The following is a 26,866-nucleotide window of genomic DNA, read 5'->3' as shown; positions in this document are numbered from 1 at the left end:
GAAAGAAAAAAGAAAGGGAGGGAGAAAAGAATGGAAGGAATTAGAGAAGCAAAAAAACAAAAGAAATGAAGGAAAGAATAAAGGAAGGAGGGAAAGATGAAGGAAGAAGAAATGGAACAAGAAGGGGGAGGAGGAAGGAAAGAAAAAAGGAAGGAAGGAATGATAGAAGGATGGAAGGATAAGAGAATGAAAAGAATGATGGAAGTAGAAAAGAAAAGAAATTAAGGAAGGAATAAAAGAAGAAGGGATGGAAGGAAGGAAAAAAAGATAAGACAAAAGAAAGAAAGAAAGAAAAAAGAAGGAAAGAAAGGAGGATGGAAGGGAAGGAGAGAGGATGGAAGGATGAGAGGAGAAAAGAGGAGGGAATTATGGAAGGAGAAAAGGAAGGAAGGAAGGAAGGAAGGAAGGAAGGAAGGAAGGAAGGAAGGAAGGAAGGAAGGAAGGAAGGAAGGAAGGATGAAAAAAGGAAAGAACTGAAGGGAGGAATATAGAAGGATGGAAGGAGAAAAGAATGGAAGGAATCACAGGAGCAAAAAAGAAAAGAAAAGAAAAGAAAATAGGAATAAAGGACGGAGGGTAGGAAGGAAGGAAGGAAAAAGAAATGGAACAAGAGGAGGGAGGAAGAAGGAAAGAAAAAAGGAAGGAATGATAGAAGGATAAAAGAATGAAAGGAATGATAGAAGGATAAAAGGAAGGAAGGAGAAATGAAATGATGGAAGGAAGAAAGGAAGGAAGGAAGGAATTATAGAAGGATAAAAGAATGAAAGGAATGATGGAAGTAGAAAAGAAAGGAATGAAGGAATAAAGGAAGGAGAAAAGGAAGGAAAACTAGAATGATGGAAGGAAGAAAGGAAGGGAGGAATTATGGAAAGATCGAAGGAGAAAAGAATGGAAGAAGTGATGGAAGAAGAAAAATGAAATGAAGGAAGGAATCAAGGAAGGAGTGATGGAAGAATTGAAGGAGAAAAGAATGGAAGGAAAGATGGGAGCAGAAAAGAAAAGAAATGAAGGAAGGATTCAAGGAAGGAGGGAGAAATATAACAGAAAGAGAGAAGGAAGGAAGCAAGGAAGGAAGAAGGGAGGAAGGAAAAAGGAAAGAATAATAGAAGGATGAAAGGAGAAAGGAATGGAAGGAATGATAGATGTCGAAAAGCAATGAAGGAAGGAATAAAGGAAGAAGGGAAAGAAGGAGGAAAGAAAGGAAGGGAGGAATGATGAAAGGATTGAAGGGGGAAAGAATGGAAGCAATAATGGAGAAGAAAAAATTGAAGGAAGGAATCAAGGAAGGAGTGACAGAAGGAAGGAGGGAGAAATGTAATGAAGAGAGAGAAGGAAGGAAGGAAGAATGTAGGAAAGAAATAAGGAAGGAGGAATGAAAGTTAGGGAGGAAGTGGGAAAGGATGGAAGGGAGTGAGAAAAAAAGGAAGGATGGAGGGAGGGAAAGCTGGGATAGAGAAAGCAAAAAAGAAGCAAGAAGAATAAAAAGAAAAATGAAACAAAGAGAGAAATAAAAATAGAAAGAGTACGAGAGAGAGAGAGAAGAGAGAAAAGGAAGAAGAAAGAAAGAGAAAGAAATAAGTGAAGAAAGAAAGGAAGAAAGAAAAGGAGAGATAAGAAAGAAAAGATGAAAGAAAAGATAAGAGAAAAAGAAAGAAACAAAAGAAAAAAGAAAGAAAAGAAGAAAAAGGAAAGAAAGAGAAGGAAAAGAAAGAAAAGAGAAAAAAGAAAAGAAAAAAGAAAAAAGAGAGAAAGAAAAGAAAAAAGAAAGAGAGAAAGAAATAAAAGAAAAAAGAAAATGTTAATGAGTCTCCCGGATTTTCCAGGTGGGCTTGCCAAGCCCCTGTGGTGATTAGAAAAGGGGGAACAGGTTGTAAAAATGAAATGGCATTGGGAGGTGGTGGGGAGTGTACTCCAGAGCTAACTACATAATACAATAAAGATATAGTAAATCCAAGTCTGAGGCGTCTAAGTGTTGTGGGAGTTAGCACTGAGGAAGAGGATGATGGTATCCCAGGACTGGGCAAGTTGTTAGCTTTTCCCTTTTGGCAGCACATCCAGTGTGGGAGCTTCAAAATGAGGTGACCAGAATGACTCCGTGAGGGTCAGAACAGACCTGATGTCTCATGCCCCCTTCTGAGGCCAGCAGGTCCGCTGCCCTCTACCCAGCCAGTGCCCAGTGTGGGTCTCTGAAGCCCTCAAGCTCTCTTCTGGAGTAGGGTCTTGTGGGTGGGGGGAGGGACAGCTTAGAAAGCAGGGGTCCCCAAACTTTTTACACAGGGGCCCAGTTCACTGTCCCTCAGACTGCTGGAGGGCAGACTCTAACAAAAACTATGAACAAATCTGTATACGCTGTCTGGGATAGCGGAGGCTGCAGCGCTGGCTGATGGGCCTGTCACACCTTGCACAGGTCCATCACCACCACCACTATGCCAGGCAGCAGTATATACAGTGCGGAATCCCCTCCCCCAGATCACAGCTCACCATTGTGCAGCCACATAATCCTTTGCTCCGTGCCTCCTTCTCATTCAGTTACTGTCAGAACAAGGTGCCACTCAAAGGATTGTGTCACCAGAAGTAATATTGTACATGAGCGACGCCAGGGCCACATACAGGGCTCCTCTCACTGACCACCAATGAAAGAGGTGCCCCTTCCGGAAGTGTGGTGGGGGCCGGATAAATGGCCTCAGGGGGCTGCATGTGGTCCGCAGGCCGTAGTTTGGGGACCCCTGGTAGAGCCTGGTTCCCTTGGGAAATGCCAAAATGGCTGGTTATAGGGCGCCACAGGGCAGAGAAGAAGTTGGTAGAAGGACAAAGGATGCAGGAAGTGTGGCTGCTTTGAAAAAGGCCCAGGGTCATCTTGAAATTTTACACTCAAAGAGCAGCCCGATGTGGAGAGTGGAAATGAGCAGGTCTTGGGGGTCCTGGATTTGGAATGAAAGGGGCTCTTCTAATTCCCCACCCCATGGTCATACACTCAAGGCTTCAATAAAAGAAAAGCAGGCAGAATTTCAACCCAGGTCTTGGGAGGCAGCATTCTTGCCTCTAGGGTCCACGGGATCATTTGATCTAAGTCTCCTTTTACTCACCAGTAAGCTGGGACTCAGAGAGGTTTTTAACATAATACTGCCTGACACTTTGGGGGGGGGGGGATAACGCGGGTGGATCCAGGTACCTGGAGGAGTCATGAATTGCATTGGCATATCTTGTGGAGGAACCTCATTTCTCAATGTAGATGGGTCCTTTCAAATTATTTTTCTATTTTTAAAAGTTTGCTTATTTTAGTCCCTTATCTTCTGTCTCACTGTGTATTGGTTCCAAGGCAGAAGAGCAGTAAGGGCTAGGCAATGGGGGTCAAGAGACTTGCCCAGGGTCACATAACTATGAGGTATCTGAGGCCCCATTTGAACCCAGGACCTCCTGTCTCCAGGCCTGGCTCTCCAGCCACAGAGCTTCCTAGCTGCTCCCAGATGGGCCCTTTTTAAACAAGCTGACTTACTAGGGCACCCACTGATGAATGAGTGGCACTAGTGTCCCCTCAGTCACTGGCCAACTATGAAGTAGCAGGGATAGGACAGGAAGGCTAAGTGGTCTGTCCATACTTCCGTGACTGCGGCTAGCCTAGAAAGGCACCGGGTTGGAGAGGATGATGTAGGCTAGGACGACCATTGTCAATTCATTGAAAGCCTGTGATCTCAGCAGATGGCCGGCTGGCTGGCTGGCTTCCCAGCCAGCAGGAGGCTCGCGAGGGAGGGCTCTGCAGTGGCGGCGCTGGGACACGCGGGGGCGCCGTTGGCGGAGGGCGGAGCGCCGCGCTAACGGCGGCGCTCGCTCCCGCGGGTGCTCACTTGGTGCACTCGTTCTGGCTCCCAGACCGTTGGTGGCGGCGGCGGCGCTCTCTCACAGACGGAACGCGGGAGCTCTCTGGGAAGGCGTTGGGCTATTCTCCCGACAGGCGACAAGTAGGCAGACCGTCTGAGGGCCCATAAGACCGGCTGAGGTGGGAAGGAGAGGGCCGGCGATTGGGCCGTCGGGTTTACCCCGTGTGACCGCTGCTCGCCAGCCTCGGCGACCTGCCGCCCAGCCGCCGGGATGGATCGGCCCTCGCCCAGGACGCCGATCTTCACAGTATCCGCCTTGGGAAGGGCGAGGAGGGGCAGGGGAGGGGGAGGAGGAGGAGGAGGAGGCGGAGGCGGCTAAGGGTTCGGGTCCCAATCGCCATAGCTATCGTGCTGGAGGGCGGTCCGGGCCGGTCGGGCGGGGGAGGCAGGGGGAAAGGGCACGGCGCCTAGGGCGGCCGGCACACCGGGGGTGGGGTGGGGTGGGGAGTTCGGACGGGGTAGGGGCCTGCCTCGGCTTTGAGATTGGAAGTCCCTTAACTGCCCCCCCTTCATACAATCGAGGGCTGGGAGCTGAAGGCCGCCGAGCGCGAGGCCTGCCGCCTGACCCTGGTCCGAAGGGGCGTACAGTCTGAGTGAGTAGTGTTGGCGATAGGTCTGGGTGGGGACGGTAACCCCCGGGCCCAGGGCACCCCTCTCAGGCCGTGGGTGTGCTCGTCGGCCAGTCTGCCGGGGCTCGCCCGGGCCCAGGGTGAAGAGTTGTGCCTTCCCAGCGAGGAGGGTTGGGGCGGGGCGGGGCGTGGGGAGGGAAGGGGAGGAGGAGGAGGGAGAAGCTCCAGGGAAACATTTTGGAAGGCTCCTTTACCAGCCCATGGGGGTACCCCCTCCATACCCTCGAGCTCATAGGAATGAGGATTTTAGAGCTGGGAGGGACCTCTAAGGTCTTTGAGCCCTACGAAGTCGTTTTACACGAGGAAACTGAGGCCTAGAGACATTTAAAGACTGGCCCAATGGGATCACAAAGTGGGACTAGATCAGAATCCAGGTTTTCCTGGCCCCGGGCCAGAGCTTTGTACAGTTACACCTTGCTGCCATACTCATTCTGCTGAAGGAATAAGGCAGGCCCAGGAAAGGGGAAGGAACCATAAATGGTAATAAGAATAATGACAATAATGATTATAATATTATCCCAATTAAGGTTCACAACAGCCTTGTTGGAAAGCGCTATTATTATCTCTATTTGACAGACATGGGAACTGAGGCAAACAAGTGACTTGCCTAAGGTCACACAGCTAGTAAGTGTTTTGGGATGGGATTCCAAGCATTGAACTTTGGGCAGTATAATCTACTTAGCTACCTAGCTGCCTAGGTCTCAAACTGGAAGAGACCTTCAATAGCATCTAAATTAGTCTATCCCCCCCCCCATTTTCCAGATCAGGAGACTGATTAATCAGTGGCAGGAGAGACCAGCCACCAAAGGTCACATAAGGACAGCGTTAGAGATAAAAGGGAACCTAGAAATGTCCATTTCTTTCATGTAACAAGCAGAAAACCAAGGTCAAAAGTATAATTAGGTTTTTGCCCTGCCACACTGGACATTTGGCCTTGAGTCACTTAGTATTAGTAACAGTAACAACAAATTGCTCTTTTATCTCCCCCCTTTCTCTTTTGTATGGATTTGTGGATTTATTTTTTAAACCCTTATCTTGGAATCAATACTGTGTATTGGTTCCAAGGCAGAAGAGCCATAAAGGCAAGGCAATGAGAGTTAAGTGATTTATCCAGGGTCACACAGCCTAGGAAGTATCTGAGGTCAGATTGGAATCCAGGACCTCTCATCTCTAGGCCTGGATCTCAATCCACTGAGCTGCCTAGCTTCTCCCAGGACTTGTTATTTCCTAAAGAACTTTCCTTTTACATTGGGAATCAGCCATGGTCTGAAGCCTAAATCCTGAGAAAGTTACTTGGAGTTACTGACCCCTAAGTGATTTGTTCAGGGTCATGCAACTACTCTGCCATGGAAAGAACTTTGGACCCAAGTCTTTCCAACTTAACTTTGGGCCAGCTCCAAGCTCCCAAGTTGATCCACGTTTTTATATTGCCTCATGATTTTTCCAAAGTGCTTCCCTCAGGGTAGCTAACTAGGTGGCAGCAGTGGATAGAGCCCCAGGTTGGGAGGACCTGTGTTCAAATGTGGCCTGGGCAAGTCACTTAGCCCCATTTGCCTAGCCCTTGCCACTCTTGTGTCTTAGAGTGTTCCTAAGACAGAAAATAAGGATTTAAAAAATTTGCTTCTCTCACACCCTTGTGAGTAGGTTTAAGTAACCCCATTTTACAAGAAGACTAATTGAGTCTTAGGAAGGGACAAGTCACATAAGGATAACATCTGATATTCCTATAGTGCTTGGAGGTTTATTGATGTTACCGATAAGAAAACAGGCTCAGAGAGGAAGCTCTAATCTCACTTTATAATAATAAAAAATAACAACATCTGACTTTGTATTGCCCTTTAAGGGTTATAAGCATTGTTCAGAATAGCTCTGTGGGATAAATAGTGCAAGAATCGTTATACCCATTATACAGGTGAGAAAACAGAGGCACTCAGAGAGAGTAAGTGACTTAACCAAGGTCACTGTGGTAAGTGGCCAAAATAGAATTCAAACCCCAGTCCTCCTGATACAGATTTCCTATTCCTTTTACTAATAAACTTGACTCTCAGTTCCCATGTCAGGGCAATAAGAATGCTAATACCGCTCCACCTTCCTTGGCTTTGGTGTATGATGTGCATAAAATGAGATAATAGATGGGAAGATGTTTAGGGAAAGCTTCGAAGTGCCCAAATGTTTGCTTTAAGAGAGAGAGCAGGTTTTTCAGTCCTTAAATCTGGGCAACCATTGATGTGAAACTTGGAAACTCCTTTAAATCCAGACCTTTGATAGCAAGTCAGTGCCTTCAACATTACTGCTATTTTCAGTGTTGGCCCTGAGGTCACACAGCCAGTGGAAGTAATAGAGCTGGGAGCCAGGCTCAGGTCTCTTGTGTTCCCAGGAAGCCAGGGGTTTTCCCCCACTAAGAGAGGACTCATAAATAACTCTGCCTAAGTGACTCGGGGGCAAAATACTCTTACTAGCTTTGCCCAGAGTGGGTGCTTGATAAATCCTGATGACTGATCAGAAGGCTGACCTGGTGAGCTCTGGCTTTGGCTGCCAGCTTCATCCCCATTGCTACCTTATCTAGACTCAAAATAGTGACCGCAGTCATCAGCATTACCTATGCCAAGGGCCCTAACTGTTCCCCAAGGCAGAACCTTAGGAGGTCTCCATGGTGACTGCTAAACATCGCATTGGCTCTGAGCTGCCTGTCTCTCAGCTAGGTTGTGCTGCTGTCATCTCCTTAATCCTCTACTCTCTGCTCATGCACTCCTCAAGTCGCCTTCCAGTCCCCTTAGCGTTGAGATCATGTCTCACCTGCCTGGCCATCTAAGTGACCTCATCCAGGACTACAGCTGTTCTTCTAACCTGGCCTGGGTTGACCCAGGGCTGTGCCTCAGTAGGTACTTGTGCTCTGGGGCATCTCGAAGGATCTCTGAGCTTAGTCCACCTTCCTGTGTCATTCTCCAGCCTGTCTTTCAGCAGGTTCAGACATCTTTCAAGACTGTTTTAGCTCCTTTTGCTCTGACTCCAAGCGAGTTCAGGCTATATCTCCTTATCAGAGTAGTGTGTTGTCTTGGGATTAGCATGGTTTAGGCTTAGATTTCCTCTTTAGCTGCCCTGAGAGTACCCAGAGTCTGAATGAACCGATTCACCCAAGCCAAAATCACAGGAGATCCATTTGCATTAGAAAGTTATTCCATGATTATCATCATCAATAAAACCAAGGCACTTTTACTCAGGCTTTTACTATGTCCTCTATGATTGACATAGAAAAGGTTGGGGGGGGTGGCGGCGGGCTCAGTGGATTCAGTCAGGTCTAGAGAAAGGAAGTCCTGGGTTCAAATGTGATCTCAGACACATCCTAGCTGGGTGACCCTGGATAAATCATTTAACCCCCATTTCCAAGCCCTTACCTCTTTTCTGCTTTGAAACCATTCTCAGTATTGATTCTAAGAGGGAAGGTAAGGGTTTTTCATTTTAAAAAGAAATAGAAAAGATTCTTTAGCTGACTCTCCTTAGAACAATGGCAGCTGGCCATCTGTAGCAAGTACATTGCTTAAATATCGGTTTACAGTATTTGATAGTTGGGAAGTTCTCTATATAAGTGTACACGGTATCTCATTTGGGATAGGGAGGACAGGACTATCTCTGCCCCCCCCCATTTTTTAGAGTAAAAAACTCAAAGCCCAGGACTTTAGTGACTCGTCCTAGGTGGCCTAACTAGTAAGTACATGAATAAGGGCTCAGACTCATCTCTTCTGGTTCTTCCCACTCTACTACACTATCTCACACGTCATTCTTCTTGCTTTAATAATTATATTTACACATTCTTATATTTGCTTATTATAACATTCAAATATAACCATATTCTTCATTCAAAATATCTGTTTCTACATTATTATAAATGATAATGGTAAACTATCCATGTGTGTAATAGATTATTAATAAAATGGGTATTATTAATTAATGATAGTATAATATCTATAGGTATACTATCATTAATTAATAATAAGATATGTCATTAACAATACTGTTATAATATTATGATTCTATATTTTAGAATGATTTCTAATTGATTCTTCCACTTACTCAGAAACTGAATGAGTAAAACCAAGTTTGTGTAAGGTAACCATGTGGTCAGAGCTAGAGGAACTAGAGGGTCTTGAAAGATGTTTCCTTTCATCCATGGTGAACACTTCTAATTTCATTTCTGAAAACATTTTGGTGACCAGATATTTACATCTGCCAGTCACGGACAGTACGGGATAGAAATCTGATCTTTACTTGCCCAATCCCTTCTTTCTGGATACCATAAGAACCACATGGCTTATGGTTGTTCTTGTCATTAAAAGAATAAATGCCCTTTAGCTCAGGAGCTTTTCTTAACATGCTATCAATTCTCAAGGTGTCTGTTATTTTTCACTGATTACAGTTGAGGTTCGTTGTCCTATCCAGGACATTGGGAAGCTGTTTATCTCATCATTATACACTTCCTCAGTCTCTTCAGATAAGGAAAGTGTTTCTAAAAATTTCCCTATGGAAAGCCCTACCTCTCCAGAGGCCAAGGCTTTGAGCACAATCCCGAAAGAGAGTAGTCATCTAAAAGCTAGCTGAGAGGGAGGGGATGAATCTTTTTTGTAGCCATCCCAGGGCTTGAAGACCATTCTTCAAAGGGCTGGAAGTTGTGATCATTGAGAATTGGAGAAGCACCCTCATTGATGAAATCCCATCTCTTAGGAGGACTGCCAATCTAGGTTGGGATCAGACCTCTTAGCTTATCTGCTGCCAGGAACAAGGCTGGCTTTCCATTGATCCTTCTCAGGCAGGTAAAATTTGGTGTGTTTCAACCTGTTCTAGAGCCTCTTGCTTGGTTCCACTGTTCACAGTTATTACTTCCTTGTGACACATTCTTATATGTTTTTCAGTTTTGACTTTCTTCTTTAAGAGGATTAGGACTAGATTGCTTCTTGCCTCCCTGTTTCCTGGGCTTTACTCTTTACCTCAGGATGATTATATTGTTTAATGATGGCCTTAAAGATTACAGCCCCATTGATGTGTTTCTGTAGCTTCCTAGCAAGCTTCTGAGCTGACATTCTTTCACCTCTGAAGTGTCTTATTTGAGTAAAGTCAACATAAACCAACAGAGTTCCTCCCCACCCTTAACTTTTTGCCACTTTCTGGTATCCATCTCTTCTCTACTTCTTTCTAAGACCTTTACATTTAGTCTTACGCAAGAGCATCCCCTTATTAGGGGAGCCAAATCAGGAAAACGAAGGCAAAATGAGAATTCTTCCCACAAATCTGGTTAGGCAATTTCCCTCCCTCTTGAGTATTGTAAAGTCTAACAGATGTTTAAAGCAAAACAAAAAACCTAAAGGGGAAAACCATAAGAAGACAAAATGGAAAGTTAACTCTGGAAAACAATTTCACGTTTAAATGAGGAGAAATGAACAATTTTAGAAAGTCCTTGAAGGATGACTCAAACTGCTGATCAATAGGTCAAGTGACAATATTACTAGGTGATGCCTTGATTACAGGCCATCTGCTTCATAAGTTTTTGTATCTGATATATAGTTTATAGTTCTTTTATTTAATTCTAGGGCCCTAGACTCAGACCAAACATTTATGTGGACACATGAGTATACTCCACCTAAGATCCTCATGTTAAACAATTCATTCCAGGGACATCCGGTCCCATGGGGGGAAAATAGTATAATTTGCATCTTGGAAGCACTGGCCAAACAATGCTGTGCTCCTATGTTGTCCTTTTGTTATCCACCATTAGCAGGATGTGTTCTTGGAATGATTTGACCAGGAGAGGTTTTAGGAGATTGAACATCCTCGTCCACTGGTTCAAATGCTCTAACATTATGAAAGAATAGTGTTTGAGCCAATATTCTGTAGGGTACAGAAGTATAAAACTTGACTTATACTAACTTTTAGCCTTGGGAAGTGAAAGATAGGAATTTGCTTGTTTGGTTTATATATTTGGAAAACTTGGCATGTGGCTTAGCTCATAGACATTTATAGGGTGAGGACCTGCAGCAGTGTTCTTTATGTCATCCATGATGCTGTGGATTGTCAAAAGTGACCCCTTGGGGCCATCCCTAGCTATCAGTGCTGCCAGGTCACAGTGAACCAACCACATGCAGGAAATCTAAATTTTAAAAAAACCAGAAGATCCTAATTGTGGCCATGATGTGATGAATGTAAATTCTAAATTCAAACCTAATGTTGGAGAGGTGGTACGGTGTACCAGAAAGAGTGCTCGATTTAAAGTCAGAAGATCTGGGCCTAAAGGGACCCAGCTTTTCACTTTGATAAGAGTTGTTTTGTCATCTCTCTCAGCTTCAGTTTCCCATTTATAACAATGATAATACATTAATGATAGTATGTTAGCTCCTTCCGGGGGGACAAGGCTCAAGGGAGGTCATGTATCTGAAGGACTTTATCTCCCCATAAAGCATCACAGAAGAGGGGACTATTACTTGGTACTTTTAACATTTTGCATTGCTTGTTTGCTGCTCTTAGATCCATCTTCTGTTTCCTAGGTTAATAATCCAGTATTATGAAAAGGAGATGCCCACACAAGATGTCATTCCTATTAATAGCCACTTTAAATGTATACAAGGTATGCACTTTGATTACCTAGCCACTTGTATAATTTTCTCTCTTTGGGCATTATTGTCTTATCTGGCATCACATACAGTGAGTGGCCCGCAAATGGATCAGGATAAAAAGGCCCACTCACCATTAGCAGGATGTATGCTTAGAATTATTTGGCCAGGGGAGGTTTTAAGTGGATTGAACATCATCTTCCCTTAACTCACTCTGGGACCCTTTCTTATTGCCTCATTGTCTAGGCTTAAGAAGGTGTACTGTCTGTGGCCAGAGACCAGAGCTTCCCACTTAAAACTGTCCCTTCCCATGGGACATCGGTGTCCCTTCACAGCACATCTTTCATGTGTAACCTGCCATTTTTACTTCTGTAGCATCCCTCCCATTTATCCCTTCCTCTGTATTCCCACGGCCAACATAGTCGTAGGAGACCTTGTTACCCACCTGCTGGTCTCGGGCAGTTTACATGTTTTAACCCTTATCGTCTGTCTTAGACTCAATACTGAGTTTTGATTTATAAGCAAAATAGCAGTAAGGCCTGGGCAATGGAGGTTAAGTGACTTGCCCGGAGTCATGCAGCTAGGAAGAATCTGAGTCCAGATTTGAATGAAGGTCCTCTCGACCAAGGCTAGCACTCTATATGCTGTGCCCCCTTCTAATCAATTTTTCCAGACCCCCCTCTAAACTGTCCTTCACAGCATAGCTAAACTAATCTCGCTTAAGCCCAGATCTGGTCATGCTACTCCCATGTGCAAAAATCTTCAATGCCCAACATGTGAAGCTCAGACTCTTAGGTTTGGCATTCAAGGCCCTAGCATGGCCCTATTTTCTAGCCTTAGCTCATGTTACTCTCTCCTCTACACACTCTCCACTTCAGTCAATCCACACTGCCCCATTGTGTGAGCCCCCCATGCTATCTGAGCTCTATCAACTTTGGCTCACCTTGTTTCTCATTCCTTATCTAAAGATTCCATCTGCCTCATCATGCAGCATGGTGCCTAGCACATTGCAGGCCTCAAATAAATGTTGAATCGCAGTGAATACTGATTAACCCGCATGTAAATTGGACCCCCAGAAAACTGAACCTGCTGTACTCATTGACACAAGCCATTGATTTGGCCCCTGCCTGAGAGTGTCAGCATTTGATCTAGCTTGCCATTCTTCCCATCACGTGACATTCCAGCTCTTTGGGGGCAGGGAGGAGGAATGCCAGCCCTGCTAAAACACCTTGCAGTTTTGCTAAAACTTAATACTGATGAATCCCGGGGTAAGTCCATTCCAGGGGGAAAGTGTTGGGGCCTCTGTTCCTTAGAATTCCTAGCTAGGGTTCGAGAATGGACCTAGCCATTATTTTGTTTTGTAGCATGTGCCCATTCTGCAGCCTCAGTTTGAACCGAGCCAGGCAGCTGGGCAGTTGAGGAGGTTTTTACAGTGTCTCCTTTGGGCCCACCTGAGTTAGCAGACAGGAAGGAACTTAGTGTATTGGTCATTGTCTCTGGGAATCTTTTAAGAGCACCCTGGCTGGACTGGGTTAGCTTCCACAGAGTACTGCCCTCAGCACAGCACTGAAGAAATCAGACCTACTTGGCTGTCCAGCTGGTGTTTTAAGCCAGACCCCTTCATGCCTTGCTATGCCAAGTGGGGTATGTCCTTGTTCTTTCCCATAGCCCCTCACACTATTTGACCAGGGGAGAAATCCAGAGAGCTCCAGGACTAGATCTGCTTCCAGCAAGCCCTGTGTTTCTCCTCCAGCCTCAAAGGTCACCCCTTCCCACCCCCCAGTTCTTCACATCACACATTTCAGTGAGAAGAAATGAAGTGCAAAGTTTTGAAAAATCACGATATTTCTGCATTTCTTCTTGGCTTTCCAAACTATTATCAGTGTAGGGCAGGGCTTCTTAACGTGGGGATCACGGCCCTTTGGGGCTTTCTGTGGCTAGATTTCAGGGAATCTGTGTTTGGAAGGGGAAAAAACGATAGTTTTACTTTCACTAACCTCGGAGAGAAATTTAGCATTTCCTTCCATTCTGAAGTATTTTGAGAAATGCATTATTTTGAGGTGTTCATAGGCTTCTCCAGACTGCCAAATGGGTCCATAACAAACAAAAAGCTTAAGAACCCCAAGCCTTCGGGGACACCAGAAACTTCTTTAATGAACTTTACTTTTTCCAGAGCCTATTTACTTGCTAATCCATATATTATTTATACAAGTTCTACTTTTGAGCATTGCTTAAAAGCTTAAGTGTGCCCAGAGCTCAGTTCTTTAATGTTTGTATTCATGCCTTGGGATGGGGGGGGGTGATTTTATTGTCTTAGGGCATGGACCCAAATTCAGGATTGTCTTTAGACTACTCTGTCTGAGGCTGGACATTCCCAGTAGCACCCTCCAGCCACCTCACCGGCTTTTGGTCACAATTCAGTTAAAAAAAACATTATTCCAGCCCCTCTGCTTGACCAAGGGAGAGAGAGCTTAAATGGGGCAAGGTCTCTGCCCACCCAAACCTCACCTTTTATCCAGGGAGATGAGGCATCAGCCCAGGGAACTGAATGAATGGAAAAGAAGGCCTACCATGCCTATGCATAATGCACAATAAAATACACATGAGAAGTGAGAAACGAAAGCTTATATGAGGCAGAAGATTGTGTGTCTGGAGGGAAAGGACATCACTGAGGAGGTGCAGGAAGGGCTTCTTTGGGGAAGAAGAGGGGGCACTGCAATTGGCTTTCAAAGTGAGGTAGGAAATCGGGAGGCAAAGAGAGAAAAGGGAGGGGTCGAGGGCCAGTAATCACCAGGCAAAGACCAAGGCAGGAAATCTCAGGGGGTAGAAAAGACCAGTTTGGCTAGTGGCATATGCAACCGAAGGAAATGATCCAAGATAATGTTGCAAAAGTCAGGTGCCACCAGATAGTGGGGAGCCTCGAATACCAGAAAGAGGAAATTTTAACTGTACTTGTTGGGCAATAGGGAACCACTGAAAGTTTATTGAAGAAGATATATGCACAAAGATCAGATGAATGCTTTGTGAGTGCTAAAGTACCAGGGCAGAGATAATAACAGCAATGGACTGTCCTGCACTCAAGGACCTGTGATCAGGAGGCAAACTTAGGGTTACCACTAGGAACAAAATTAGGGTTCAGATGCTTAAGATAGACCTTCTAGATGGGGGGAGCTAGGTGACTCATTGGATGGATTGGAGGCCTAGAGATGGGAGGTCCTGGGTTCAAATCTGGCCCCAATTCCTAGATATATGCCTCTGAGCAAGTCACTTAACCCCCATTGCCTAGCCATTGCTGCTTTTTTTAAACCTTGGAACCAATATACAATATTAATTCTAAGACAGAAGGTTATGGGTTTAAAAATAAATGTCCCAGAACTCATAGTGTAATTATGGGGATAAAAATCAAGGACACCTGATTATAATGCACAGTAGTATTTGTGCTTGCATCTGAAAGACCTAGATCCATGAAGCCAAGTGAGGGAGGAACAGCCAGGTACCATAGTTCTAAGATAGACCAGAGTCCAAAGACTCAACAAGCAGCTAGAATTAAAAGGGAGCTCTGCTCCTCAGGAAGGGATAAGTGACTGATTGGCTGCTCTGAGGTCACTGGTGCTAAACATTGCCAGGAGACAGGAGAAAACCTCCTGAAGAACCCTGCTCCTAAGTCGCTTGGCTCCCTGGGAAGATTTTTACAGATTGGATCGGGGTTAGGACAGAAATTTCTGGCCTTCTGAGGTCCCTTATTTACCATTCATATCTAAATTCATAGACAATAGATCCAAAGAACTAGAAGCTATTAAATATGGTTATTTGGTTAAGGGAAATTTAATTTCATTTGAATTTACACTGGTGGTTTCTCCTACTGGATGAGCTCATGCTCTAGCAGGTGGCTTGTTTTGAAGACTCCCTCTGCTCATCTATCCAGCTGATTTTTCCCTTAGTTGATTGGTGTCTCAGGAGTCTGGGTACCTTCCCCAAAGGTCAAGGGTTTTCTCAATGACTTTCAAGATATAAAAGTGATTATTGAAGACAGGATGGTTTTCTGAGTTGGGTATGTTATTCTTTAGATGTTTTTAAATGATTTTTTTCCCATTACTAATTCGAACTTTCCCCCTAGAAGCAGCAGAAACTCTACTGATTGACATAGCGGCCAACAGTGAGTATTTTCTTGAATAGAATAAATTTGGACTAATTAAACATTTTTATGAGGAACATAGTGAAGGAAAGGTGGTATCGATCCCTCTAACCTCTTAATCTATGTTCTGCATCTTTTTAAGGCAACTGTATAAATTAGCACCAGATCAAATGGTAGGAGAAAAATTTGGTTGAATGTAAAAGAAATTAGCTGGGAAGCAAGAAATTTAGTAAAAAGGGCAGCTGGCTCACCGGATTGAGAGCCAGGCCTAAGAGATGGTAGGTCTTGGGTTCAGATCTGCCGGACACTTCCTAGCTGGGTGACCCTGAGCAAGTTACTTAACTTAATTTTCTAGCCCTTACTGCTCTTCTGCCTTGGAACTGATACTAATATCAATTCTAAGACTGAAGGTAAGATTTTTATTTTGTTTAGAAATTCTTTCCTTTTGTCTTAGAATCCACACAAAGTCAGAAGAAGATAAGAGGCTTTTTTGTGTGTAGTTTTTTTTAAGAATTTTAGTAAAATTGGAAAATAAGATTCCTCAAAATTCCCTCAAACTACCAGCATTTGTTGCTTGGAACCAAATTTCTGTACCAGCTCTTTTTAACTTGGCTTTGTATTTTACCTTCTCTTAACTGTTTTTTTTCCCTTGGCTCATTAGTAGATAATCCCATTTTCCTTTTTCATATTGTCTTTGGAGTCTACAGAGGCACTAAAATTTCTTGTCTCAGGTGCCCCTTTCCCCCCCTTTTTTAAACCCTTACCTTCTATCTTAGAATCAATATTGAGAGTGGTAAGGGCTAGGCAGTGAGGGTTAAGTGGCTTGCCCAGAGTCACCCAGATAGGAAGTGCCAGCATTCAAATTTGAACCCAGGACCTCTTGTCCCTAGGCCTGGCTCTCTGTCCACTGAGCCACCTAGCTGATCTGCCCATTTTTGAAGCCTTCCTCTTTCTTTAGGAGTCTGTATCCAGGGGGAAAGGAGCTTTGTCTCTTTGGAGTTTTCAAGAATACATTCCTCTATGAGTTTCCCTGCAGGCTGTTTTTCATTGTTTACCATTTTTCATTGTAATGTGTTTCAGGAGGAGAAAAGTCAGTAGTTGGGAGGGTATTGTGGGACAGCAGATCCAGCCACTGAATGTGAATCAGAGGGTCTACTTGCACTTCCTAACCTTGATCAAGTGGTGTGAGTCACTCTCCTAGAGGAAATAGGGTATATATATACATGCTCTGGTCTAGACACAGTTGCAGCCTTTAGTAGTGTCAGAGTGTAATGGCTTGGGCAGCTTCCATTTCCATAGGCCCCTTCCAGTTCTGATATTAGGATGCTCTTGGCATTTCGGGGTAGTGTTGCTGCTTTTCCCATTTCTGATCCTATAAGATTGAGTTAAATAAACCCAGCTGCTGGCCCCTATTTGCAGATGTCCAAGGAGAAGAACATACATTCCCCGTGTGTTCTTCTGTTTAAGAAAGAGAAGGGGGAAAGATGAAAATAGAGCCAAGGCAATAATAGACAGAATCTGTGGCCTTAGCAGCAGCTTTGGCAGGAACAGCAGAAGACCTCTGGGTCAGGATGAGATATTGTTGGTAGTTTCTGTTCCTGGTGAGAAAGCAAGTGGCTGACCTAGAACTGAAAAGTCAAAACAATCAGCATTTGTCCAAAAATGGACTTTAGGGGGGGCAACTGGGTGGCTCAGTGGATTGAGAGCCAGGCTCAGAGATGGGAGGTCCTGGGTTCCATTCTGGCCTCAGATACTTCCCAGCTGTGTGACCCTGGGCAAGTCACTTAACCCCCATTGCCCAGCCCTTACCACTTCCTAAGATGGAAGGTAAGAGTTTTGTTTTGTTTTTTTTAATGGGCTTTATTGGGCCCTTTCCTGTGGTCTTTATTGAATCCTCTCCTAGAATGTGACAGTCTGTCATGGGTTGTTGGCACACATGCTGGCAGTGTAGAGGATTAGATGAGGAGGAGGAATTTAGCAAGAATCATTTTTATATTACAGAAAAGCCTAGAGTAAAGCCAGTTTTCCCTATGTTCTCTGACCTGAACAGTGCCTGCCCATCAGGATACATGGACTTTGTTGCATATAAGCAAACACTTGAGCCTTTGGGCCCATCATTTCTTGAGTCATCTGCTGTTCCTGATTCAGTGTCTTCAGGTGGTTCCCCATGATATGGATGTTTGTAGGCATTTGCTAGCAATGAAATCTTTCACCGTCAGTGTCTGTGTTTGAAATTAATAGAGGATTGAAAAGGAGAGGATTTTTAAATCAGCAATTGATTAACTTTATTTTTTTATTTTTCAGCCTTAGTATCAATTCTAAGGCAGAAGAATGGTAAGGGTTAAAGCAACTGGGGTCAAGTGACTTGCCCAGGGTCTCACAGCTAGGAAGTGTCTGAGGTCACATTTGAACCGAGGACTTCCTGTTTCCAGGCCTGATACTCTGTTCACTGTGCCACCTAGCTGCTTCCAGCCGTTAATTTTAAATGAGAGGGAATTAACTTGTTTGAAAAAAGCTGTCTCTCCAATAAGGTTTTAGATTGGAAGCTTTTCCAGATTTCTCTCCTGTAAAATGCAAGGATTGGACTAGGTCTCTCTGTTCTCTTTGAGCCTCAGGTTTCTAGGGTTTTCTGTGAGAAAGAAAGAACATGATCTCTCCCGTAGAGGTTTACATATCACTTGAATAGGCTTAGGTTCATCCCGAGACACTTGAATCCCATTCCCTGACCTCAAAACCATTAGAAGCTTCCTTTAGTTCCTCCTTTGGGGTCTCTAGCATTGGTGCCACAAGAATGCCTGGCATGCACTTTGAGTCCCTCTCTCCAGATGCTGTTGTCAAGTGGGATATTTAGCACTCTGTAAGTGGATCTGAACCCTAAGCTTTGAAATCTTCAAGTAATATGGCCAGAATATCTTTTAGGGACTTGAGGAGAATGTAGGTTTTCTTATTTTAAATCTCCAGTCCATAGTCTTATATATGTTGACATTTTTCATAAAGATTCTCAAAGAAAGGGCTGGGGATGGGCTTAGTTGAGCCTCTAAGGAATTTTATTGCTGCTCCTGATGGCCAAATTTCTTTTCTCTCTGTCTCCTTCCTTTCTGTCTTTCTCTTCTCTCTCTCTCTCTCTCTCTCTCTCTCTCTCTCTCTCTCTCCCTCCCTCCCCCCTTTCTGTCTTTCTTGTCTCTTCCTCTTCTCCTTTCTCTTCTTTTCCTCTCTTTCTGTTCCTGTCTTTCTTTCCCCCCCCTTTCTGTCTTTCTCTTCCCCCTTTCTGTCTCTCTTCACCTTCTTTTCTGTCTTTCCTCTTTCTCTTTTCTCTGTCTCTCTTGCATTTTCCTCTGTTCTGTGCCCTTGTTATTTATTTTCTTTATTGTTTATGCCCTGCCTGCTTCAAGAAAGGCTCTTAGGCAGCCTGGGCTTCTCTTGTGTCGTGGGTGCTCTCTTTTTGGTTTTATTCTCCTCACTTCATCTTTCTTCCTCTAATTCCTTCAAAATAATGTTGAGGGTTCACAGTGAGCTGCTGGATGGTGAAATGGTTTTTTTCTTTATTCTTTTGTCTTAACCTAAGCTAGTAGATTATGAGCACGAGGGAAAGGAAGAGAGCCAGAGGTTCACAAATGGGTCAGTGCCGGAACAGAACAAGGAAGTTCATTCCATGCCTGTCATTTCTGCCAAGTATTTTACAAGTCTGACTGTTTTGTTAGATAGAAAGAAGAGACCTGAATAGCCTTTCTACTTGGTTATATATATTTTGATTTTTATTAAATGACTAAAGGTTGTTGGTTTTCTATTGTATTTGTGAATTAAAGTTTTCTTAAACCCTTATCTTCTGTCTTAGAAATGATACTAAGATTTTGGTTCCAAGGCAGAAGAGTGATGAGGGGTAGGCAGTTGGAGTTAGGTGACTGGCCCAGAGTCACACAGCTGGAAGTGTCTGAGGCCAGATTCCTCCTGTCTCCAGGCCTGACTCTATCCACTAAGCAACCTGGCTGCCCCTGAGCTAAAGTTTTCATAGCCAACATGAATAGCACTTATTAATGACTTACTAGAGATTTTTTATTTGGAAGAGGATTGGGCAGAATGCTCTTTTCTCAGGAGGGCCCAAGACAGCTGTGTACAGTACCTTAACATGGCTGTTGAGTTAACACACCATTCCACTTGCCTTTTTGTCCTCTGATTTTTAACCTATGATAACTACCTATGGATGATAGGGGCCGGAGCAAAGAAGTGGGACCAGTTGTCAGTGCTGAATTTTTCTTCACTGGGAAAAGCTTTCCCCTTCCCCCCCTCAACTTTTGATGTCATGGGTTGGTTTTTTACCATGAGAGTACAGGGGGCATTACTCTATCAGCTTGTCCATTTCCATGGCCCATTGGCCTCTGAGGGCATTTAGCTTATGGCCATCAACATCCTGAGTTTTGTTTTTTAGAACTAGGTTTCTAAAAACAACAATTTACCTTGTGTGTCAGCACAGTAGACTTTCCTGACCCTTTAGCCCCTTGGGGACCCCTAATTCCACTGTGAATTTCTCCTAGCCTCCTCCCTTTCTGTTTCTTAACCTACAGAATTGCTTCTCAAACCCTGAGACAATGTAATATAGTAGAAAGATCTGGAAAGAAAATTACCTTCACAACCAAGGAAAACTGAGTTGTGATGCCTCCTCTGGCATTCACTAGCTTTGGGACCAAGGACAAAGGCATTTAATTTCTGCACAAGGCGGATTTCCTTCTCTTATTTGAGGCAGCTAGGTGGCACAGTAGATAGAGCCTGGAGTAATAAAGACCCCAGTTGAACTCTCCTCCCTGAGGAAGTCACTCAGTTTCCCCATCTATACAATGGGGATGATAACAGCACCTACCTCCCAGGGTCATTGTGAGGCTTGAGTAAGAGAATATTTGTAAAAGTGCTAAGTACAATGTCTATCACATAGTAAAGGCTATATATTGATGTTAGCTATTATTATGATTGTCATCATTGGTATGATAGGGAAAAGAATACCTGTTAAAACCTACATCTCAGGGTTATTGTGAGAATCCAGTAAGATAATGCATTTAAAGGTATTTTTAAACCTTGAAGTATAGTTGATGCATATCAGCTATTAGTAAGATTTTATCAATGATCTGTAACCTTTGTGATCTGCTTTTTCTCTCATTTGTCCAAAAGATTAAGAGTTAAGCTTATGATAAACTAGTCCTGTTCCCTAGGCCTGCTCTATTTGCTTCTTTCTAGCTCCCTGCAAAATTCGGATCCAAGGTGACTGTATCGGAGAGCGCCTCTTTGAAATCCCTGACGAGGACCAGTGCTTGGCTTTTCTTACAGATATCCTTGCTGCTCAGGATGGTAAATTGATACTTGGTGGTTTGGTTGGGGGGGTTTTCCATCTCCTTTGGGTGCAAGTGGATTTCTTACATGCTGATACAGAGTAGAATTTCCCAAGACCATTGAACAGGGGTTTCATCACTTTAGCTTGGGGTCAGTTCTATTCTAAATGGACTTGGGGGGACAGATTTGGGGATGAGTGTTCAAATATAGATGGACCTTGGAAGGCAGAAATGTCACTGCTTATCATAGGAATACTTTATATAGTAAACTTCAATGCCCTGAATTGGCCTCAGAACTATCAGAGTTGGCCTTGAGGGAAACTGATAAGTTTCTAACCATTTGGAGCCCTGAGCAAATAACCTTTTGTCTTTGTAAATTCCACTTGATTTTGGATGGCCACTTTTTCATGCTTATCTCTCTCTCTCTCTCTCTCTCTCTCTCTCTCTCTCTCTCTCTCTCTCTCTCTCTAGCTCATAAAACAGCTTCAGTTCCTGAGTTCAGGGAGTCAACCAGCTGGTACCAGAAATTAGATGTTTCGGAAAAAACTCCCAGTGAAACTGATGTTTCAGGTAATGAAGGAATCTCTCTTTCCATGGCTACTCTGATCATTGCAGTCAGGAGATGAGAGATGAGATGACATAAATAAGCACCAATATCGGGATACCTAGGGGCCTGGTTTTCTTTGGTCCAGTCTAGCTCCCTAATATTCCTTTCTAATGCTTCCTGTAGTGTATAGTATTATCTCTTCACATTTTAAGTTATTATGTCTCTATTCCTACTTAGTATATCAACCCCTTCTAATTGATGTGGTTACACTCCAAACCTCCAAGATAATGCTCTTTTCCTACCCTCTCTGGTATTTTCTTTCAGTCTGAAAGTGCTCAAATTCCTAGCCCTATCCTAGCTTACCTGGAAGGCATCTTTTTCCTTTTGACCTTGTTAGGTCTTAACTTTGTTAGGAGATGGGGCAAAAACCTTCCTGATAACCTGAATGTTTATTGTACTTTTAGGCGTGCTTGGATTTGAAGATAATTTTACTGAAATGAGCTTGGAGAAGAAAAGAAATATTCACAATAAGCAGATGAGGACTCGTCGGGAGCCCCCACCACCACCCAGCCAAACAAGCAAATCGTAAGTCCTGTCTGTGAAGCACCAAAGTTCTATGTGAGAGACTTGGACACAGAGAGACTTGTGTTTTTGATTCCCTTCTTTTCTGGCTAGGTTTTTACGTGAGAAGGAGGGTGGAGGCAGAGACCAGCCTAAAGTGAGCAGTACCATGCGTAAGCTCTTTGTGCCCACCTCTCAGTCTGGACAGCGAGAGGGGCTCATCAGACACATTCTGGCAAAGCGAGAGAAAGAATATGTGAATCTTCAAACATTCAGGTTAGCCTGGCTTTCCTTCCCTTGCTACCCAAGACAAGCAGGACAGATATAGCACATATATAAGGAAGACTCTTTTGCACTTGGGTTGCCAGCTTTAAGCCTTCCTGAATAACTCACAGAATGAAAGGGGCCATGTGATTCTCTCCTCTGCCTCAAGTTGGTCAAGGGCCAAGGCAGAGAGTTGTCTCTGCAATCATCTGGAGAGATTCCACAACCTCCCTTAGAATTTCTAATAATCACTTTATTGCCAAATTCTACTCACCAAAACATAGGATTTTGTTACTCTGTGGTCACCTCTTCTGGGTCTACCATTCACTTTTAGAGCTGTAATGAGATCTTTTAGGTTAATAAGAAAAAAATTAAAAGACTATGCCAAGAGGCTGGTTTTCAACATGCTCCAATAGCTCATTTGTCTGTTTGCCTGTGAAATTATTTTTCAAGGCGGAATCTGAGTAGTTAAATATTAAAATCTCTCCCCCTTCACCCGTTATCACCAGATTCTGACTCAGACACCCAAAGGTGCACCTACTACCTCCTCTTGACTTGGAGATCTGGATTAGACTTCCATAGTATCCCTTTCATTCTTTTCTATTCTTGCCCTAACCCAAATACCTTTCTCTCTGTTGACCTCATTTCCATACTTCCAACTGCATTCAGCATAACAAAAATATGTTTAGATCTATTGGCTAGAGAGCCTGGAGCCAGGTGCTGGGGGAGACAAAGATTAACTAAGACACAGGTGGTCCAAATTATCTGGGCATTTGGTTTAATGCTCCATACTTTGTTGTACATATAGTCCCTTAGCAAAGGGTAGCATAAATTGGCAGGGGTGGGTATAAATAGAGTGTTCACATCAAATGATGTCTAGTGAGCACTGAAGAATTTGACTTTAATGGGAATAGGTCTCTTATTTTTATTGCTTATAAAGAGCTTTTGACTACATAGTCAGAAAAAAGAAGGCACAGTCCCTGCCCTCATAAAGCTTATGGGGGGAAATGAGGGATGTATACAGATAAATTTAAAGGCCTATCGAATTCCAGGTACAAAGCGTGTACTTACTGCCTTGAAATCCAAGGGAGAAAAGATCATGTTTCTACCCCCTGCCATGCTTTGTCTTTACTCATATTATTCCCACTGTCTGGACTGTATTCTTTCCTCTTCTTTGCCTGTTGGATTCCTAGTCATTCTTGAAAACTCAAATTTGAATCCTTCCTCCTGTCGGAAACCTTACAGTTTCCAATCTCCTCCCCAACTGGTAATGGATTCATTTTGTAACTTTAATGCACTTACTGTGTGATGTAATTATAAAGAACTTAGCCCGGTGCCTGGCACATAGTAAGTGCTTTATGAATTCTGATAGTCAGCATCATCATCATCATCATCATTTTTATGAATATGGGTCTTGATTGTACTACTAGATTGTAAGCTCCTTGAAGTGAGAGATACGGTGTCTTGTCTAAACTTGGTGTCTTCCCCCAGCACCTGGCAGAGTGCTCTGTGCATAGCATACACCAAGTAAACAAACACCTGTTAGGTTGACTGGCAGTGCCACCTTCCTTTTGGTCTTTCCTAAACAAGGTACTTTCTTCTAGTCTAAGGTTCTGGATTGTCCTATCATGTTTCATGCATTCCAATTAAGCTGTCTCTACTATCTCTAATTCCTCTCTTTTTCTAAGATCTTTGTATCTGTAGAAATAGTTACCAGTTTCCTCCTTCGGATTTTCCCCCTTGGTGTTATTTTCTCTATAGTATCTATATAATAGGGCAGCATGGAACAGTGGCTAGACGTCCATCCCAAGAGTCAAAAAGGCCTTGGTTTAGTCCTGTCTCTAACACTTACTAGTAGTGTGACCATGGACAAGTCACTTAACCTCAAAGTGCTCTAATACTACTCTCTAAAATGATAATCTAGGAAAATTGTTATTATATGTAATTGGTAAAGTAAAATAACTATTGAACTATACAATAGAATTAAATGATAATCTACATTATCTATCGTTTTTCCAAGTGAGGGCTCCCTTACTTAGATGCAATCTGTACAGTCTCAGAGTAGCCTGTAGGAAACAACTTAAAGTTGTTTGCCCTTATATCTTCCCATCTCTTGGCCCCTCGTTAAAAGTCCCAGAGTCTGAGTCTATGGGAAAATAACTTTCCCATCTATAAGTTATTCCCATCAAATAGTGCCTGGTTACCCAAGATGTAAGAATTAGGAATGGCAAACAAGTAGATAGTTAACTTTACAGTTAACTTCATTTTTCTTTATGACTGATCAAGATTCTTCCCTTTGCTGAACCTCAGTTTCTTCTTCTGTAAAAAGAGATAATCATACCTGCTTTGCCTACCTCACAGGGTCTTTGAGAGTTGAGTGCTTTTTATAAGTAAGTGAAAGCTAAATGTAAGCTCTCATAGTGGGCATTTCAGTTGATTTTCCTAAGGAAGACAATTTAGGTGATAAATGTTTCTCCTAGAGAAAATAAGTTTGCCCAGCCTCCCAGGTGCCAGGAACGAGGGCTTTTGCTTTCGTGACTGGCCAGATTTTGCAATCCTATTGGAAATACCTCTTTTTTCCCCTGAGGGCCTCCTCCTCCAGTGTGGGTGACATAAGAAAACCCTTCATCTTGGCTCAGATTTGGATTTGTGTTTTTTCAATAACCTGTTTTGGTATTGGTGTGTGCCAGGTTTTTTATTGGAACATGGAATGTGAATGGTCAGTCTCCAGACAGCGCTTTGGAACCCTGGCTCAATTGTGATACGGATCCTCCAGATATTTACTGCCTTGGGTAAGGGATCCCCTTGTTATCTTCCTTTGCCTGCTTGCTTGGGGCCAAGCCTTCCCTCTCCTTATTGGTTTTTCTTCTTTTGAAAAATCTTTTTGGTTAAACACTCAAGGTCCATGAACACCACAGTGTGAATTAACTCATGGGACAGTGCTATATAACTAGGAACACACTGGTAGTCTATACAACATAAGTAAGCATCTTAGACAACTCCAAAAAATCATACTCTTGGGACAGCTACGTGGCACAATGGATAGAGCCCCAGGCTGGGAGTGGGATATCCTGGGTTAAAATCTGGCCTCAGACACTTCTTAGTTATGCGACCTTGGGCAAGTCACTTAACACCCATTACCTAGGCCTTGCCGCTCTTCTGTCTTAGAATCGATACTAAGGGACACCTAGAGAGCCCTAGGCCAGGAGTCAAGAGGACCTAAGTTCATATCTGGCCTCAGACACTACCTAGCTTTTCGACTTTGGGCAAGCCACTTAACCCCCAATTGCCTAAGCCTTGCCACTCTTCTGTCTTAGAATTGAAACTAAGACAGATGGTAAGGGTTTACCCAAAAAATGGGGACTAAAACTGAAAGTAAGGGTTAAAAAAAAAAAGAAAATCGTACTTTGAGGGCCAAATTCTAAATTTAGTAACCATTAGAAAATCAGATTTTAGAAGTGAATATGAAACACGAAACCAAAAGCCCAAATGACTTACAACTGTAAGTATATGTTTACTTTATTAAAACAAGAAGAGTGGCTTGACTTCTCCATCCCCTTCTGTTTTCTTTTTCTTTAACTGTTGGGTTTTGTAGCTGTCATTGTTTTTACATAGTTGATACTTCTGAGTGGATTGGTCTGATTCTGCCTTCTTTATGTCTTCAGTTAGTTGCCTCATATTTCCTTCTATTATTTGATACGAACAGAACATTTTGTTTCATTGCTACACCGTAGTTTATTTTGTCATTCCACCATCATTGACTCATATTGTTCGTAGGTTTTTACTATTAAAAAAGAAGTTTCCATGAATATTTTCATATGAGTTTCTTTATTTTTTGGGTAACCTTAAAAACCAAAGTTTAGATCCTTTTGTAGCAATGACTTGCTCAGATCTCAAAGCCAAATTTTTTCCCTCCTTTTGGAAATACATAACATTTGGGGGATTTTTTTAATGTGGTTTCTAAACATGTTAGAATCTATAGGAAAAGGTGGCTATAACTAGGTGACTGAGTGCATTGAGAGCCAGGTCTAGGGACAGGAGTTTCCTAAGTTCAAATCTGGCCTCAGATGTTTCCTAGCTGTGTGACCCTGAGCAAGTCATTTAACCCCATTTCCTAGTCCTTACCACTCTTCTGACTTCTTGATTCTAAGATAGAAGGTAAGGATTAAAAAAATCTAGAGGAAAAAAGTTCCATGTCATTACTGGACACTGGAATGACTAGAACAGTTCTAGGAAAGTTCTCATTGTTTTCCTCTTCCCTTTTTATCTTGTATTTCTAGACTTGAGGAGTGAGTTAGAACTAGCTAAAGCATCATAGTATGTATTCATTTCCATATCCTCTTCTCGTTAGGTTTCAAGAACTGGATTTAAGCACAGAAGCTTTCTTCTACTTTGAGTCCACAAAGGAGCAGGAATGGCTAACATCTGTGGACAGAGCCTTACACTATAAATGCAAGTATAAGAAAGTGAGTTGAGTAGAATTTTCTTCAGCATGGGATTTACGAGCAAGTTCTCTCTGATCCATAACTTGCTTTAACAGGAGAGACGAAACTGAATTTGTGCCAGCTTCAAATAATGAGAAATGCCAGAATGATCCAGGCTATTCATTACCTGGGGAGAAGTGCCATGAGACTAGAATTATTCTTAAATTATGTGCTCTTTACTCAGAAAATCACAGAATCCCCAAGTTGGAAGGGCCCTTCCTTTGTAGAGCCATCAGGTCCAAGGTCCTCTTACAGAGGCCATCGGTCCATACATGAACAAGAATCCCCTCTAGTAGGGGAGCTAGGTAACTCAGTAGAAGGTTCTGGGTTCAAATCTGGCCTCAGATACTTCCTAGTTGTGTGACCCTGGATAAGTCACTTATTCCCCATTGCCACTCTTCTGCCTTAAAACCAATACTTAGTATTGATTCTAAGACAGAAGGTAAGGTTT

At 43.2% G+C, this 26,866-nt stretch overlaps 1 protein-coding gene across 3 annotated transcripts in view; it reads left to right on the top strand.

Annotated features, from left to right (window-relative positions):
- The first annotated feature begins 3,835 nt into the window (after positions 1-3,835).
- The window catches only part of OCRL (OCRL inositol polyphosphate-5-phosphatase), a 57,391-nt gene continuing 34,360 nt past the window's right edge, over positions 3,836-26,866 (top strand). For 2 of the 3 annotated variants that reach the window (XM_016426668.2, XM_007507157.3), the window contains exons 1-10: positions 3,836-4,125; positions 4,392-4,471; positions 11,041-11,120; positions 15,224-15,262; positions 20,468-20,578; positions 21,031-21,129; positions 21,571-21,691; positions 21,782-21,943; positions 24,622-24,723; positions 26,283-26,397. In XM_016426668.2, coding sequence (XP_016282154.1) covers positions 4,090-4,125; positions 4,392-4,471; positions 11,041-11,120; positions 15,224-15,262; positions 20,468-20,578; positions 21,031-21,129; positions 21,571-21,691; positions 21,782-21,943; positions 24,622-24,723; positions 26,283-26,397 — 945 coding nt within the window. In that variant the 5' untranslated portion in view covers positions 3,836-4,089. The remainder of the gene's footprint in view (positions 4,126-4,391; positions 4,472-11,040; positions 11,121-15,223; positions 15,263-20,467; positions 20,579-21,030; positions 21,130-21,570; positions 21,692-21,781; positions 21,944-24,621; positions 24,724-26,282; positions 26,398-26,866) is intronic. The other variant, XM_016426667.2, reaches the window with a different exon arrangement.

This window comes from Monodelphis domestica, chromosome X (assembly GCF_027887165.1).
Source record: "Monodelphis domestica isolate mMonDom1 chromosome X, mMonDom1.pri, whole genome shotgun sequence".
Classification (NCBI taxonomy): Eukaryota; Metazoa; Chordata; class Mammalia; order Didelphimorphia; family Didelphidae; genus Monodelphis; species Monodelphis domestica.
Note: the sequence above shows the minus strand (reverse complement) of the source record. Positions and strands in the feature narration are given on the sequence as shown.